This window comes from Mus caroli, unplaced genomic scaffold, assembly GCF_978045245.1.
Source record: "Mus caroli unplaced genomic scaffold, Mus_caroli_1 scaffold_5, whole genome shotgun sequence".
In the NCBI taxonomy this organism is placed as follows: Eukaryota; Metazoa; Chordata; class Mammalia; order Rodentia; family Muridae; genus Mus; species Mus caroli.
In genome coordinates, this window is record NW_028227260.1 from 85,577,326 (window position 1) to 85,597,163 (window position 19,838).

At 34.4% G+C, this 19,838-nt stretch overlaps 1 protein-coding gene across 3 annotated transcripts in view; it reads right to left on the minus strand.

Annotated features, from left to right (window-relative positions):
- Dmd (dystrophin) overlaps positions 1-19,838 on the minus strand; it is a 2,436,643-nt gene that overhangs the window by 1,554,015 nt on the left and 862,790 nt on the right. For all 3 annotated transcript variants that reach the window (XM_085838134.1, XM_085838135.1, XM_029473188.1), the window contains exons 14-15: positions 4,622-4,723; positions 4,419-4,526 (exon numbers count right to left, since the gene is read on the minus strand). In XM_085838134.1, the coding sequence (XP_085694260.1) occupies positions 4,419-4,526; positions 4,622-4,723 (210 nt within the window). The remainder of the gene's footprint in view (positions 1-4,418; positions 4,527-4,621; positions 4,724-19,838) is intronic.

The window sequence follows — 19,838 nt, forward strand, 5'->3', positions numbered from 1 at the left end:
AAGAAGATAAAAATTTCATTTTCATAAACACCTGGCACCTGGACCTACCTTTAAAGCAAACAGGAAGTCCCAGTAAATAAATCAGGTTTCGTAAGTAGTAAATATAAAAGAGTCAGATTATGCTGTTTGGTAAGACAAAAGTAGACAGGTTCTACTTGGTCAAGGTTAGAAGATAAAATGAATTTGAAATGGGATATAAAATTACAAAAGGTACAGGAAACCTTCACCCTCTTTTCTCATCTGGAGTGTGCACAGGAGAATAATGCCAACATAATTTCTCTTATGCTGGAGAGACTGAATAATGCATCTATTTTTTTCTGCAAGGATTTATCAAAATATATGAAATAGCCCACTCCATTTCAATCATCAGTTCCTGTACTAAAGTAGGTTGGCTGATTACAGAGTTTCTCAACTTCAGAGAATATTAGACTCATGTGGAATAAAATACATTTTTCTGTCCCTCTCTTTAGAATATACAAGTCAATACATCTGGGAAGGATCTAAGACTTTCTATTTGCAAGAATACAAATGTTGGAAGTCATGCTGAAACCACTGATCTAGAAACACATTTTTGAAAGCATTTATTCTATTAAGATGAATTCATGAGAGGCATCAGAGGAGTTACAATCAGGGCACCAACCAAATCATGATAAAACAAGACTTTCCACAGAGACTTATATATGCATGGCATTCCTGTCATTTGGTGCGACAGAATAAATGAGTACAAAGTTTTTGTGGAAACTTTATATGGCATACACTTACATCTCCATATTTTCCCAGTGTTATTCTTCCCTGACAAACAATGACAGATATCAGAACCCAAATTCTTCTTGATACGGGCTTTTTTTTTTTTTGGATAACTTTTACAATTTTATAAGTAATAGAATTCACTTCATAAAGGACAATTTATCTCCTCTATAATTTTCAGTCTTGTGATGAGAAAAATATGAACATGCATACATATATCAGATTGTAAAGAAATGAAATACCAAATTTCTCAGATAACAATCCTGACAAAAATATTCAAAATTACACTGGTTATTAATGATGCTATTTCAAAATAAATTATACTTACTGTAAATTAAAGATAATTTTAGAATATGGAATCTATACCTAGGCATGTAGTAGGAACTGGAAACAGATGGTACCTGCTTTGGGTCTCAGAGTATGACATATTTTAATGAACATTAAATTCTTATTCACTGCCTGAGTCAGCAGGGGAATTTTATCTCAAATTCTACACCAGCTGTCAGGATTTGTTAATTGGCTTAAATTATCAAATATAAGACTTATACAAAACATATTTTTACTTTTTTCATAACTATGGTGACATAATATGAATTTTAATCACATTGAAAAATATTGAGACTTCACTAAGACAGAATTTTCATGGTTCTGGGTCTAGAAAAGACTTTTATTCACAAAAATATCACATAGTAGCATCTGATTGTTGGAAATTATAGTTTGGAATTAAAGCTATTTGTTTATAATAAATCAAATGCAATGAGGATTTTGGATATAGTTTGATAGCCTCAACCTGAGTCTAGATGATATAGTGCCCATTTTAACACAGATAATACTATTAAGTAATATCTGCTGTATGTCATGTCTATTCTTTCTTAGACCTCAATTTCTACTACTAATATAAACTAGCTAGCCGATCCAAAATAACTTTCAACATGTAATTAGATTGGAGATTCAACAGCTTTATGATATTTCGACTTTGTCACTGTATTGTTTCTTAACAACATTATTGATTGGAAAATCTAATCAAGGATATTGATAGCATCTAGTACTAGGTATTAGAATTATATTTCTATTATCATACAAAATAAATGTTTAATATATCATACAAAATAAATGTTTAATATTCTGCAATATGATACATTCTGGATATGCCTGTCAAAGAAATCTCTTCCAGATGCTATGTTATCATATAATCTTTCTTTAAATTATTTTTATTGGTTATTTTCTTTATTTACATTTTAAATGTCCCCTTTCCTGGTTTCCCACCTGGAAACCCCCATTCTATCCCTCCTCACCCTGCTTCTATGACAGTGTTCCCCCACCCACCCACCAACATTCTCCTATACTGGGGCATCAAGCCTTCTCAGGACTAAGGGCCTCTCCTCCCATTGATATCCTGCAAGGCCATCCTCTGCTACATATGTAGCTGGAATCCATGGGTCCCTCTATATGTACTCTTTGGTTGGTGGTTTTGTCCCTGGGAGCTCTGGGGGTACTGGTTAGTTCATATTGTTGTTCTTCCTAGGGAGCTGCAAACCCTTTTAGCTCCTTCAGTCCTTCCTTTCTCTATCTCCTCCATTGGAGACCCATTTGGCTGTGAGCATCTGCCTCTGTGTTTGTCAGACTTTGGCAGAGTCTCTTAAGAGACAGCTATAAGCCGGGTGTTGTGGTGCACAGCTTTAATCCCAGCACTTGGGAGGCAAAGGCAGGCAGATTTCTGAGTTCCAGGCCAGCCTGGTCTACAAAGTGAGTTCCAGGACAGCCAGGACTATACAGAGAAACCCTGTCTCAAAAAACCAAGAGAGAGAGAGAGAGAGAGAGAGAGAGAGAGAGAGAGAGAGAGAGAGAGAGAGAGGGAGAGGGAGAGGGAGAGGGAGAGGGAGAGGGAGAGGGAGAGGGAGAGGGAGAGGGAGAGGGAGAGAGAGCGAGCTATATCAGACTATGTCAGCATGCATTTCTTGGCATCCACAATAATGTCTGCATTGGGTGACTGTATATGGGATGGATTCCCAGGTGGGGAAGTCTCTGGATAGCCTTTCCTTCAGTCTCAGATCCACACTTTTTCTCTGTATTTACTCCCGTATTTTGTTCCCCCTTCTAAGAAGGACTAAAGTGTCCATACTTTGGTCTTCCTTCTTTTTGAGCTTCATATGATCTGTGAATTGTATCTTGGGTATTCCAAAATTTGGGCTAATATCCACTTATCAGTGAGTGCATACAATGCATGTTCTTTTGTGATTTGGTTACCTCACTCAGGATGATATTTACAAGTTCCCTCCATTTGCCTAAGAATTTCATGAAGTCATTGTTTTTAATAGCTGAGTAGTACTCCATTGTGTAAATGTACCACATTTTTGGTATCCATTACTCTGTTGAAGGACATCTGGGTTCTTTCCAGATTCTGGCTATTATAAATAAGGCTGCTATGAACATAGTAGAATATGTGTCCTTGTTATATGTTGGAGCATCTTTTGTGTATATGCCAAAGAGTGGTATAGCTGGGTCCGCTTTATGATTCTATGTTATGAGATGGAATCTATTTGCTTTCTGTCAAATCTGAGCAAGTTTATGACTGCCTCTAGAAAAGATGTAATCTTTCCTTAATTGACCCTTTTGTCTTGGTGAAAAATGAAAGTGTAAACCACTCTACTTCTCTTTATAATACTTATTTTTTTTTCATTTTCTTTTGAAACAAGATCTCATTTATTCAAGGTTGACCTGGAACTCTCATTATATAGTAAAGTGTAAGCTTGAAATCCTCATGCCCCTTCCTCTACCTCTGAAGTGTAGTGCTTACAGGTGTGTGCCAACATGCTCAATTTACAAGGTGCTGAGGATTTAAGAGAGGAATTCCTGCTTACTAGGTAATCACTGTATCAACTGAGGTATATTCACAGACCACTCCTGCCCCTTATAATGCCATTTTCTTGCTTTTCCTTAAACTCTTGAATTCTAATTGTTCGATCCATTTATTAAGAGTTATTTTCCTTCTGTTTTGACTATTAATATTGCTTGAATTTATATTCCTTTCATTTATTATTTTACACTGCCTAATCTCTCTGGTACTCAATGAATTAACTAAAGTATCAATTTCTGGGTGTCTGGAGCATCTACTGACAAGTAGATATTTTATGTTTCTTAACTTATGTGCATCCAAATTACCATTCTTTTCACTCAGGTACTTCTTTCTTCAATCTACTATTAAGATACCTAGTCTTGGAATACAGTCTCCTAACTGAGAAGTTCGTGTACCATCTAAAGTTATTTGATTGTTATTTGGCAAATTAATGTTCATCCCCATAGATGGGAGGATCAATGTGTTGTGTTCTTCATATATATTACTCTGAGGATCACCTTTAAGCTTATTGCTTAAAATATGTTGTTTGAAATTTATATGGAAAGCAAACAATTGCTTCCTGGTATTACTTTTTAATTTTAACTGAAATTTTACTTTGGGTATACATATAAAATATTTTGCTTAAAGATAATATAAATGTAAAACAATAGATTTTCATGTTTGATTTAGAAAACACCAATGTACCATCTGTGAATAATCTATAATCTAAACATAAACAATGAATAAGTGAGTTAAGATAATATAGAATAAGTAAAGTTAAATAATAATTTTACACATTGAATTTTAAAAATGATTGAAAGCAAAATATACTTACAGATATTTTTTGAAGACTTGATATCATTTCATTTTGATCCTTAAAGCCACTTGTCTGAATGTTCTTCATTGCATCTTCTTTTTCTGAAAGCCATGTACTAAAAAGGCACTGAAAAGGATTGAAAATGAATTATTTAAAATAGATCCTTATTTTACTTGTCCAATTTAAAACCTCTTTAGTAATTTTCTCTTACAAGAACACACCTGTTCTTCAGTAAAATGCTGCCATTTTAGAAGAATATCTTGTAAAATAATCCAGCGGTCTTCAGTCCATCTGCAGATATTTGCCCATCGATCTCCCAGTACCTGAGGATGAGAGAATCAATCACATTATCAAACAATTTTAACACATCTCATTTAAAATGGCAGGAATGTCATTTTTGGATCTCCTGTAAAGAATAGCTTTCCTGTTTCAGCTCATGATAAGGTAAATAGTGTGCCTTTTATATACTTTTAGATTAATCCAGTCATTCTTCCACCTTTCATTCAAAAGAAGAGATATTTAAGAGCAATATAATGCAGTTGTGCAACCATTTTTGCATGTATCTATAAGTATAAAAAATATAAAATGGAGACTCCTAAAGATCAATACACAATATAAAACATACCCAGATATTACATTAAGACTCCATATAGATATACAGCCATTATGTATCATTAGAAAGACAGAAAAAGTTTCCAATGAGAATATAGAAAATAAATGTCCCACTTATACCTGAAAATATACCCTTTAAAGTAAACGGCTAATCTGTGAGCCAGCAGAAAGAATGGAAACAGGCAACCTCTGCAGTTAGGAGGTAGGGGAAACTCTCTAGAATATACCAGAGACCTGAGACTCAGAACTCAGAGTGAGGGACCTTAGATGAAATGCCCAACAGTGGTGACAGGGAACTTCATAGAGGCCACCTCCAGTAGAAAAAACATGGCATCAAATGGAGGGATGGGTTTGCCATTCCACAGTCAAACTCTGACCCAGAATTGTTCCTGTCCAAAACAACTGCAGGGACAAAAATGGAGAACAGACTGAGGGAAAGGAGGTCCAGTGACAGGCCCAACTTGGGATCCATCTCATGGGGAGGCTCTAAGACCTGGCATTATTAATGATGCTATGGTGTGCTTACAGATAAGGAGCTTAACATTGTTGCCCTCTGAGAGGCCTAGCAAGCAGCTGAAAGAGACAGTTAAAAGATATTTAAACCCAACCAATGGACAGAAGCCTGGGACCCCTATGGTTGAGTTAAGGAAAAACTGGAAGAAACTGAGTAGGGAGACCCAATAGGAAGACCATCAGTTTCAACTAACCTTTACCCCTGAGATCTCTCAGACACTGAGTCACCAACCAGCCAGCATACACCAACTGATATGAGGCCCCAGGCACATATACAGCATATACCTGGTCTGGACTCAGCGAGAGAAGATGCACCTAACCCCCGAGAGACTTGAGACCCCAGGGAGTGGAGAGACTTAGTGTGTGTGTGTGGATGATAACATCCTCTTGGTGACGGGGTGCAGGGGCAATGAGATGAGGAATTGTGAGAGTGAGGACCAGAAGGAAGGCAACTGTTGGATTATGGAAAAATTAAAGTAATAATAATAATAATAAATATCAATGTTTGAATCAAACATTGAAAAAGTAAATAATACCATGAAAAAAATGTATCTATTGGTACAAGACTTTAGGTTCCAAATACTTTTAAAGTTGTTTCATCTACTGTTATTTTTTAGTAGAAATTGGATTTATGATGAAGCAGTGAACAGTAAATTTTTTCTATATTATTATAGCTATTCAGTTGCAAGTGAGTTTTTAGATTTTCCTTCAGAAATGTCAATAAAAATTTTATTGCCATCATTTTTTTGTTTTATGGTTTCATTGCTAGTCAACTCCTTTTGAATCACATTTGTTGATAATAGAAACCGTATCACTGAAAAAGCAATACAATACCCCAATAGAAACTACACCAACTTAAATCAATGACTTCAACTTCTTTAACCAATGAATTATTACAAGGAAGCCTTAGGGTTTTTATAGAAGTTATGATTATTTTAACTAATAGTGTTTTTTCAAAGTATGTTTATTCTTAAAACCCATTTAAATTATTTTAGTAAAAATAGTGACCACTTCTTTACTTATCTTTGTAGTGTTTCAAAAAGAAAGATAGGATGAAGGAGCATTTTCAAATTATAACTTTATAAATTAATGTTGGGTTTATTAATTTTAATGGGACAGTCTATTTAATACATAGTCCAATGAAGAATTTCATAATCCAGACTGCCTACAAATATTGAATATATTTTAAGAGTTAAAAAATATATATTAAACAATTTGTTGTACTTCTGTGAATTCTAAAATACTGAGAATTAAATATTTTTAGGCACCTAACTGAACTACTTATGACAACTATTTTAAAGAAGTATTTATGTTCAAATAACAATTGAACTGATAACTCATTCCTGTAGTTTTGATTTACATAATACCTAACTTAAAGTTGATATCTTCCACTTTATTTATGAATTTAGTAAACTTTTTGTGAAAACAGGCTACACCAAATATAGTACATTAAAGATATGAACTGAATTATTATTCCAAATTTGAGTTGAAATGTTATAATGCATATTAGCTCAAGATGAGTCAGTATTTTTCAAGATCCTCATTAAAGCAAAAATTAATATAAAATAGATCTACATGAGGTGACTCTAAATCACTTTAAATTGTATCTTCAAAGAAAAGGAATTCGTCAAAGAAATTTAAGGCATGTATCATATAAAGACACAGGAATATGGAAATCCCCTGAAACTTGGACTAACAAAACTTTCCCAGTATTCTTGATCTTTGACTTCTTCCATGTTCAACAATATGACAATCTATTACATCTATTAACATAGCCTCTGGGATATTTTTCTATTATGAATTCATGGAGAACTAACTAACTAATTATATACCAGTTATACTGATTCACAATAATTGTATAGCTAACTCATTTAAACTCCTTTTTTAAAACTTAAAATTTAAAACATTATTCACCGTATAGTGTTTCACCCTCAAAATCGTATGACAGTATCACAAATTATCAGATTTTGCTTAAACATGACTTTTCCTTCAACTCTTGTGTGAGTTCCCTATGGTTGCCTATTTTGCCCTTTCGTCCTAGAAAGGCTTAAGAGATATTGTAAAATGATGTTTAGTCTTGAATTCTATAATTTAAATATGTTTAGTAGCATACCCCATAGCTTAAATCTCTCTTATTCTTTGTATATGCTCAATAATGTGACTTATCATCAATCCAAAGATAGCCAAAGATAGATTTCTCCAACAGTACATGCATAAGTATATGTGTGTGTATATATATATATATATATATATATATATATACATATATATTTATATTGCAGAATTTATAGATTAAACTTTTCATTGATTTAAAATATTGATCTTCATTAATATTCACATGTTGCAACTAAGCAGTGTGTAGATTATCAGTCCAGTGTAGAATTTATCCAAATCATTTATTTCTGTCATTGCTTGAATGAGTGTAACCAACACATTAGACAAGCATAAATAATTGGAACAAACAGTATGGGCAAGAAGCTAAATAATTTTTTGGGTATATTCTATTTATTTTATTTTTCTAGTTTATAATTTTTCTCTTTTTTATTTACACTCCAGATTTTATTCCCCTCCTGGTCCACGACTGTTCCACATCCCATACCTCCTTACAGACTCCCTGGCTCCAAGTGGTTGTCCCCATGCCCCACCCAACCAGACCTCCCCAGTCCCTGGGGCCTCCAATCTATTGAGGGATAGGTGCATCATCTCAGAATGAACACAGACCCAACAGTCCTCTGCTGTATATGTGTTGGGGGCCTCATATCAGCTGTGTAAGTTGTCTGTTTGGTGATTCAGTGCTAAATAATTTTTTTAGTAACAACTGCAAGAGAATTGAAACTGTCTCCAGAGGAAAATAATATATGTTTACTTGTTATTTCTCTGAGGTTCCGTTGAAGTTTTAGAAATCCCTTGAAGTTTTAGAAGTGATGCATACATCTTTGGTGGTAGATAAACAATACCAACACTAAATATAAATGCAAAAGCAGTGATCCATAACATTGTATAAAAGAGGAAAATGAAATTAAGTTCTATTTATATTCTCATATGGACTTAGCCACAGTAAGTTCAGTTCCTTTACTCTTACAGGTTCTATGCTCAGATTCACATTGGGCAAGAGTTTTTCCTCCCATTTTATCTACATCTTATATTGATATCCAAATTGAGAACATTTGCTATCTGAAATCATTTGTTGGGTTAAGTTGGTTTTTTAAAGCATATGTGAAAACTGGTCACTGAATAACGTTTGCGTAAGTGAAACTCATAAAAATTTGACAAGCCTGGGGAGTAAAACTTAAGCACACCAATCCTTGATGTCCTGGATGTCTGTGATAGACTGAGAGTGCTAAATTGTGCCTGGTGTGTTTGGCACTAAGAAATAAAGTATTGCCAGGCATATGCACAAAAAAAACAAAAACAAAAACAAAAACAATAATATGCCTTGGACCACATAATGGAGCAGTTACAAAGGAGTGGGTCTCATTAAAGAGAAAGGCAGCAAGCAGTCTATCTCCTTTTATTTCACTGGAAGACTAGGCGATACACCTCCTAGAGAAATGAATTGTGTGTGTAATAGGCATACTGAAAGTTCATATTCTTGAATTCTAATTTTCATTTCATAAGTAACCATGCACTTACAAATATAAACAACTCCAGCTCACCAGTGGTAAAACAGAAATCATATCAAGTTACTTATTAAAAGAAAGAAAATTAAATCATTATACAGGAAGAAATGTAGCAATCTTCTTGAATCATGTTTTGACAGTTTTCTGATTTTGTTCTCAATTTTGAAGTTTTTTGCATGCTGTTAACTGAAAGTGAGTATCTAAAGGCACATCTTATCTTTCTCAACATATGATCTAGGGTAAAACACACACACACACACACACACACACACACACACACCTTGATGGTTCCTCTACAGGCTGTACAATACAGATGAGGATCCTGACTCCTGACAGGTTACTTAATCAGTCTAGGAATATGAAAGTCACTATACTAGATGTCTGGGAGTTGACCTCAAGTCCATCCAGCTCTTTCATGAATCTATTCCTTCAACAAAACAGTCAACATAAAAGATATAACTTCAACTTTGTGCAATCAACAGTTGAAGAAATAGCATATCTCTCGAGATTTTTCTTTATATTTTTGATGAATGTGTGACAAGATTTAACAAAAAGAGTTATTTAACCAGCTTGACAAAACTTGTAAGCATAATATTATAATATGATGTAAGATGTATTTGACATTACAACTTCACATTGGTTTAGTAATATGAAAAATCAGAAAATGCTTGCCTCTTTTGATAGACTGTTTACTTTTTGGTGGGATTTATTTATTTATTTATTTATATTTTTTTTCCAGAAAGGTTTTCTCTGTTTAGTCCTGGCTGTCCTGGAACTCACTCTGTAGACCAGGCTGGCCTCGAACTCACAAATTTGCCTGCCTCTGCCTCCCAACTGCTGGGATTAAAGGCGTGTGCCACCATGCCCCATGGGATTTATTTTTTAATCGGTAAATATAACTGTCAGATTTTTTAATGATAATTTGGCTTGGTGACTATGCTGAAAATGTAGCAACAGAATCATGTGCTTTGTGTCACAGACCATTCACTTCTGTATATTACTTTCTTTGCAAATTTTGAGGTGCTAATAAATACATCCAGAAAGGCCACTTCATTCTTCTTACTTTTGCTATTGTTTGCATGGTGCAATTTAATGTTGTTTGGCAGGTTAATAAACCCTGTAGTCTTGAGCTCTGTCAGGTCTGGTCAACAGGGATACCAGAAAGTAAGAATCATGCCACCATGCAAATTTCTTTGCAGCATTCATGGCATTCCCAGTGATTCTGTGGCAGGCAGACATTTTACTGCTCCTTATAGTTCAGAACTTTTTGCAGTAGACAGACTCTCTGTTAGGCTCATTATCTCAGAGATGAATATGACCAGTGCAACTATAAACCCTGATTACTGTCTTAGAAATCTTTCTTTTTCTTCTTTTCTATATAACCATCCTACCAGTAATTTGTGGTTAATTTGAAGGCTTAAAGTAGCAAATCCTTAATGTCAGTGTTTTTCAAACTTACTAGTGCTAAAACCCTTCAATACAGTTCCTCATATGTTGTGATGAACCTCAACCATAAATTTATTTTTGCTTCTACTTCATAAGTGTACTATTGCTACTGTTATGAACTGTAATGCAAATATCTAATATGCTGAATATCTGACATGTAAGTCTCATGAAAGGATTGTTCAATGGCTAAGGGAGTCAGGATTCACAGGTTGAGAACCACTGATTTATAGAACTGTTGATTTATAACATTCTGCCCTCTCCACCTTAGAAAATATATGATGAAAACATACTATATTTAGTAACTCTACCTCTTGAATCATATTTGATAATATAAATGTGAGCAACCCTAATTTTAAATTGTAAATATCAAAAACTCTTGGCCAAGTTCTGTGCTTGCCCAAATCAGTAACACCTGTTGAGAAACTTCAACTCTGCACAAACTGTCCCAGTTGTGTGCCCCTGGGAAAAAGCAGGCAACAGGAACTGCTCCACTAGTCTCTAATCCATCCTACTGTTGAAGTCAATTAGAGCAGCATATATGCAAGTACTCTGAATGTTATGATCAATTATTGAGATAGCAGTGATTGGTACAGAGTTACATCTCAGCTGACAGAAAATCAGCCTTTTGCCAAATGTGAAAATTCTGAAATACTACAAAATAGTAACAGAAGGCACATCAAACATGTCCTATGGGACATTAAATTTACATTTTATCACATTCTAGTTGGTGCCCATGAGGTATAAAATTTGCAAAAAAGCTGAAATATTTTATTTTAAATAAGACTGTGCTCCAATATATATTGTGCTTGAATGTAAATTATGGAAACAGATACTGTTGTCATTGTCATTTTTAGGCAATCTCTCATTTCTTATCTTTCAACCTAGTTTCTGAATACTGGGGATATAGACAAATACCACTACATATAGCAAAATCACAACTTTGAATATTTGTATAAAATAAATTTCATTAATTAAGAATGGGAGAATTGGGGATTGATGAGAATGAGCTAAATTTAAAGCTCATGTTACATAAATCAAGAGCTTCATAATTTTTCCTTCAGTGAATAAGAGGGTAAAAAGGTCAAGGACTATCAAATCAATTGCATTTGCCACAATAGTTAGAAATTTGTTTATTTACACATTTAAGTTTTATATATTGTTAACTAACAAATTATTATGACATACACTGGAGCAAATATAACATTATATGACTATGTTAACATTTTAGCATCCTGATTGCTAAAAATATATAATATATAATCTGATACATATGTAACTCATTAAAACATATAATAAGTTAAGCATAAATGAAAGCCCATGAAAATGAAAGTATAAAAGGAAATTAAAATAAAATAGGAATTTTATATATATACTAATATATTAAACCTTTATTTTGGCATGGTACCACTTGTGAATTCCAACTACAAGGAAAATTCTCAACCTTGTATCACCAGTTACTTAAATAGAATTAGTATATTTCAGGGAAATAATGTCACTGTCTCTGTTAGAGGTACTATTGCTCTGAAGAAGCAACATGGCCAAAGCAACTTGAGAAGGAAACAGTTTATTTAGCTTAATCTTTCACATGACTGTTCATCATTGAAGGAATTCAGACCAAGAATAAAAAGGTACCTTGAACAGAAACCTAGAGGCAGAAATTAATGCAGAGTCTATGAAGGAATTCTGCTTACTGGCTAGATCCTAATGACCTATGCATCCTGCTTTCTTATAGGATCCAGAATCGCTTCTCCACCTATCAGTAGACTCCCACATTAGTCACTGATTAAGAAAATGTCCTACAGGCCTTCCTAAAGCCAGACCTTACAAAGGCATTTTTAAAATGGAAGTTACTCCTCTTAGATGAATTTAGCTTGTGCCACATAGACATAAAACTACTCAGCACAATCAATTTTATGAATATAATGAGAAAATATTAATCATATATTAATAAATGAAATATACTACTATATAATCAAGATCCATATGCATCAGCCACATTTTCATAAATCAAGCTATTTTATCATAACTGTGAAATGTGTTCTGTTATATTAATAGAATAAAAGCAAGAAGTACTAATATCAGTTCAGTTGACTCACCAAACAATTTGCTTAATAGAACAACTTAGAATCCAAAGGTCACAGGTACTTACAATGAACCTACAGATTAGTTGATTTATCTGTGACCACACGGATTATTCATTAATGTGAGTACAACTTATGAGTAATGATCTGAAGGAGATAAATTAAATGGTCATCAATCACAAACAACCTTCCATATCTACTACACTGTTTCTATAAATTGCTGAGACTAATAAGTAAACTTGTCACAATCTCTTGACGCAAATCTCTCAAAGAAATTTTAACTATATCTTAACTAAATCAGAAAAAGCAAAACGAAATGAAATATTTTAAGCATACTCCTTACAACAACAAAAAGAATTAAACTCTCAGGTGATATCTCATAAAGCTCAAGATCTTCTAACTTGAAACTTTCTAAGAACTTTTGAAGTAAAATAAAAAAATACTAAATATACATGAAAGATATTCAATTTCTATGAACTGAAATATATCTATAATAGAAATATTAATTTTTGTCTTCCAGTTGGCACCAGCACCGGGGTACCTTGGGCCCAAACACTGAGGACAGTCGCACAGTCCCCAGAGGACTCATCCCAAGCTCCCTAGCATGCCCAGGATCTTAGGATCACCAGTGAGTAGAACATCTGTTCTAACACCACCTGTAGTGACTGGCACCAGCAGGAGCCAGGGACTTAGGAACCCAGCCCGAACAGTGGCTCAAGTTCCTTCCAGTCCAGGCTAGTCTATCTTGGTTGTGAACTCATTGGACAGCCCCACAGTCTCACAGGAGGTACCACTTCCAGGTGCTCTAACACACCCAAGATCTTAAGATCTCAGGATCCTAGGAGCTTGGTCATGCTAGGATCTTGGGGTCTCAGAGGAATCTTGAATCCCAGGAACTCTGATACACCCAGAATCTCAGGATTAAAGGATACAGGAATCACAAGATAATAGAGAAAGCTGGATCTGAAGAGTTCTGGCTCAACAGGGATTACAGGAAGGACAGGCTCAAATCAGATATTTCGAGGGGCAGGGAGCACTTGAGATAATCAGATGGAGGAGGCAAGTGTAACAACAGAAGCAACAGAATCCAAGGTTACTTGGCATCATCAGAACACAATCCCCCACCATAGCAAGTTCTGGATAAACCATCACACCAGAAAATCAAGATATGGATATTAAGTCAGTTCTCATGATGATGATGGAGGACTTTAAGAAGGACATAAAAATTACTCTGATACCTACACCACATAAAGATCCAAAAAGAAAGAACTTCAGAATAATTTCTCCTATAAATATTGATGCAAAAATACTCAATAAAATCCTTGCAAATTGAATCCAAGAACACATCAAAATGATCATCCATGATGATCAAGTAGGCTTCATTACAGGGATGCTGGGATGATTTAATATACAGAAACAATCAACGTAATCCACTATACAAATAAACTCAAAGACAAAAACCACATGATAATCTCATTAGATGCTGAGAAAGCTTTTGACAAAATCCAACATTCCTTCATGATAAGAGCCTTGGAAAGACCAGGAATTCAAGGCCCATGCCTAAACACAATAAAAGCAATATACAGCAAACCAGTAGCCAACATCAAACTAAATGGAGAGAAACTCGAAGCATTCCCACTAAAATCAGGGAATAGACAAGGCTGCCCACTTTCTCCCTACCTATTCAACATTGTACTTGAAGTCCTAGCCAGAGTAATTAGACAACAAAAGTAGATCAAGGGGATACAAATTGGAAAGGAAGAAGTCAAAATATCACTATTTGCAGATGATATGATAGTATATATAAGTGACCCTAAAAATTCTACCAGAGAACTCCTAAACCTGGTAAACAGCTTCAGTGCAGTAGCAGGATATAAAATTAACTCAAACAAATCATTGGCCTTTCTCTACACAAAGGATAAACAGGCTGAGAAAGAAATTAGGGAAACAACACCCTTCACAATAGTCACAAATAATATAAAATACCTTGGTGTGGCTCTAAGGAAGTGAAAGATCTGTATGATAAGAACTTCAAGTCTCTGAAGAAAGAAATTAAAGATCTCAGAAGATGGAAAGATCTTCCATGCTCATGGATTGGCTGGTTTAATATAGTAAAAATGGCTATCTTGCCAAAAGCAATCTATAGATTCAATGCACTCTCCATCAAAATTCCAACTCAATTCTTCACAGAGTTAGAAAGGGCAATTTGCAATTTTATCTGGAATAACAACAAACCTAGGATAGCAAAAACTATTCTCAACAATAAAAGAACTTCTTGTTGAATCATCATCCCTTACCTCAAACTGTACTACAGAACAATTGTGATAAAAAATGCATGGTATTGGTACATTGACAGCATAGAGACTTCACAGGACCAACGGCCTCTCCTCCCATTGATGTACAACTAGGCCATCCCCTGTTCCATATGCAGCTGGAGCCATGAGTCCTATCATGTGTACTCTTGGTTGGTAGTTTAGTCCCAGGGAGCTCTGGGGGTACTGGTTGGTTCATATTGTTGTTACTCCTATGAGGCTACAAACACCTTCATCTCCTTCAGTCCTTCCTGGAGTGGGCATGCATGCCATATCACATATGTGGAGGTCAAAGAATTTAAGAAGTTAGACTCCAGAAAAACAAATAACCCTATTAAAAAATGTGATACAGAGCTAAACAAGGAATTCTCAACTGAGGAATACTGAATGGCTGAGAAGCACCTAAAAAAATGTTCAATGTGCTTATTCATCATGGAAATGCAAATCAAAACAACTCTGAGATTCCAACTCACAATAGTCAGAATGGCTAAGATCAAAACTCAGGTGACAGCAGATGCCAGCAAGAATGTGGAGAGAGAGGAACACTCCTCCATTACTGGTGGGATTGCAAGCTGGTACTACTCTAAAATCAGTTTGGCAGTTCCTCAGAAAACTGGACATAGTACTACCTGAGGACCCTGATATATTACTCCTGGGCATATACCCAGAAGATGCTCCAACATGTAATAAGAGCACATGTTCTACTATGTTCATAGCAGTCTTATTTGTAATAGCCAGAAGCTGGAATGAACCCAGATGTCCCTCAACAGAGGAATGGATACAGGAAACATGGTGCATTAAATAATGGAGTAATAATCAGCTATTAAAAACAATGAATTTATGAAATTCTTAGGCAAATGGATAGATTTAGAGGATATCATTTGAGTGAGGTAACAAAATCACAAAAGAACGCACATGATATGCACTCACTGATAAGTGTATATTAGTCCAGAAGCTAAGAATAACCAAAATATAATTTGCAAAATACATGAAACTCAAGAAGAAGAAAGACCAAAGTGTGGATACTTCAATCCTTCTTAGAGGGGGGAATAAAATACCCCTGGGAGGAGTTACAGAGACAAAGTGTGAAGCAGAGACTAAAGGAATGACCATTCAGAGACTGCTCCACCTGAGGATCCATCCTGTAAACAACTATGAAAAACAGACACTATTTTGGATGCCAACAAGAACTTGCTGACAGGAGCCTGATATAGCTGTTTTCTGAGAGGCTCTGCCAGTGCCTGACAAATACAGAAGTGGATGCTCACAGTCATCCCTGTACTGAGCATATGGTCCCCAGTGAAGGAGTTATCTTGCAGATATTTCTGCAAAACTAACTTAAGGGCCATGCTCAACTCTCCAAAATTTCAATGGCATATATAAACCTAATATAAAGGCATACATATCCTCACATAATGATATTTAAAATGTATGTCTATAATAGTGTCCTAATTTTTAATTGGAATCAAACCACTTTTTTGGATATTCAATAATAATTTTTAAATATATTTATATAAATTGATAATATTCAGCAATGAAGCTCAATGACTACTGTTATTAAACATAAATTAATATCATTAAAACAATGTATAAAAATATTCAAATATGAAGATGTATTATTTATGAAACTTTATTTATCTTAATTGCACAATATAGCAAGAGTAACCAGAAGTATTTTTGGCCAAGTAGGTATTACCTTTGAAGAGGTGGGATGTATATAAACTCCATTAAGTTTTATAGCAAATTAAGGGTTGCTGAAGACATTCTGAGTATGGAAACACAGGTATATTATCTTTATGAAATCTTTCAAGCCCTTGCTATATGTGTAGTTTTCTGAACATGCCAAAAAGGGGGTTGGGGGGCCGTAATCACATGGTCTAAAGGTTGTCTCCTGAAGACAAAATTCAACTGTTCCCTTTAGAATGCATTTAAGATGGGACTGGTATCATCTAAATTATTAATGTCACAATATATTTGGTTATATTTCAACTATGACTTTATGTGGTAAATATTATTATTATTATTATTTATTATTATTATATTTCAGTTCAGTTAATAAGTTGAACATGGCAGATTATGGCTCAAGTAAAAATTCATAAACTCAAGATTGAAGTGAGCTTTAAAAAGCTAAAAACTGTTTTTTCCAAGTATATACAGTATACTAAGATTAAAATAAATTACCACAAGTTAAATATCCATGGAATTGTTTAAAATCGAATATGTATTTTCTACATATAAAACTAATTTTTATGTTCAATTTTTATGAGAATGATTTGAAATGTATTAATACTTCATAAAAGATTAACTGAAAAATACTGCTAGATATCCAGACTATGCAAAACATGTTTTAAACAATAAAGTAAGGCATAATGTTTGTATTTAAATTTGAAAAACATTAAATTTTATCTGTAGTTTCTCATGTACACCAAACCACACTTCAAGTGCTCTAAGCATCCATACATAGACAGTGGTTTTCCTTTGAGGAAATACTGGCCCAGTAGAGAAAAATATGCATAAAATTTGAATACTTTCAATCATGTATAGATGGTATATTTGTGTGTGTTGTATTGTACAAGATCTAGCTATTGTCTATATATTGACATAGTTATTACATGTGCTTTCATGATTTCAGTTGAGCAAATGATTGGCTGTGATAAATGGGTTTCCATATCCTTTTTGGTGATGGGTGATTCAGAACTGCAAAAACTACAAAATTTTCTTAAGGTCACACAGAAATTTTATTCTATGAAATAGAAAGAGTATGTCCAGATGAAAGTGTTATACTTATCTAGTTACAAACTTTAGCTCTCAGTTTTTCAAGCTACATGATCTTAAATTTAGCTTCATTATGCTTTGGTTTTCTCATATTTTAAACCAGACTTACATTTCATACAAAGTGTATAACACTCTTGCAAACCATTAAGCACACAAATGTCATAATGACAATTACTCTTTATGGACAATTAAGTTTCTGTATTTCTGGTATCATGATTTAAATGAACACTTAGTTTTCAATGTGCCTCTTACTTACTTAATAGAAATAAGAATCATCAAGATTTTTCATTTATATTGTTACAAATAATACTTGTTGCTTAATTCTATAGAGTTTAACATCTTAAAGAGTTATCTCTCCTCTCTTTTATGTCCTTATGCTCAGAGATAAGTACTAGGGAAACCAGGAATGTTAAGCATACCGGGTTGTCTCTTCAAATGAAGAGATATATAGCCTATTTTCCAACTAGAAGGTTGAAAATGGATGTGGTCAATAAACTGATATCATCTGTGCTATATGTATCACGTAGTTACCTCATACTCTTATGTTTATCCAAAATTATTCCTCCCTATATGAGAACTGTTCATCAGTTGATAGAATACATCCTTGTAGGACATGTCACATGCACTTTACAAGTGAAGCAGAGGTGGCTAGTATCTTGGTGACCTCTGTACTGCATTTACGGTCAGTTCACACCCTAACTCCCACAGCCTAGTTAGAAGACCAGAGATCATCCATCTTTTGACCTGCATCAGTCTGACATCCACTTCAGACCTTTTACTAAGCTATGGCAAAGGAAGCTGGCAGAAGAGGACTTTAAATAGTATTCTGCAAGATAGTAGTCAACAGTTACTTAATGGAAAGTGAATCACCTGTAACTAGTTATACATTTTGCTTCTGCAAGTTAAAGACATATAACACATGCACATCTATTTTAGTAGTTATTTCTCTACTAATGAAATAAAAAAATAATAATAGCAAATTACTTTCTTTTTCTCATTACATGCATGTGTGCTTGTGTATACATCTGTATGAGTATATGTACACATAAACACATGGACCCAGACTAAAGAATGGTGTAGTTTTCTCTTTTACCTACTACCTTCAGGCAGTTTACCACTCCAAACAGGACTCCCACACTTGCCTTGAAGGCAGCAAGCTCTAGTGATTGTCTTGTCTCAGTTGCCCTCAGTATGGGAACTGGAGTTATAGACATTCATTATGTAGATGCAAGGTTCAAAATTCCCATATACATATAACTAAGCAGCAATTTGTTTTAAATTCTGGTTCATCTCCCCAGCCTCTGAAAAATAGCTTTCAACAAGAGCATCTTAAACCTCACTCTCATTTTCCTTATATTGAATGTATACTAGTCATTATCTATCAGTTCTATGGATTGTTTCTCAAGATGCTTCTGTCTCAAATTATCACCCTAAATAATTACATTGCAAGGTATTTGTGCTAGATCAACTGAAGCCAATGTATTTCTAGTGTCTGGAAAGAGTCTTAGTCTTAGAAAATGTTATGGTGTATTTTTTAAACCAGTCACTACGTAGAAAGAACTCTGCTCCATAGCCCTTTAAAACCCTTTCTGAAAAGGTATGGGAAAGGTTGAGTAGTGGATTTTTCCCCCCAACAATTAGTCATTTTCACATCAGAAGAGTGGAATTCTATCCTATTTAGTAGTTTAGTGTGTCTGCAGTATGTAGGTGTATACGATAAAATTTACCCTGTATCTCGTGATATATTACCATTCACTAAAGCAAGAATTTTCAGATCTCAGCAATTTTATTGGGGTTTAAGTAACTAACATAGGTTATAGTACATAGGCTTTGTTATAAAAGTGTTCAGTCTGTTAATTTTTTTTTTACTCTTTTGTAACATAATAACAGAAAATGAGATAGCATTGTTGTGGACTGGCATTCTAAAGCACAAACCCAAGGACATGTCATTTCACTGGAATGAAAAAGAAACCATCCACACAACAAAAAACAAAACAAAGATAAGGCTTTAAGGAACTGGGTTATCAGTTAGTTTAGATAGATGGTTAAGAACTACTTTAGACTGATAAAGCCATTTAA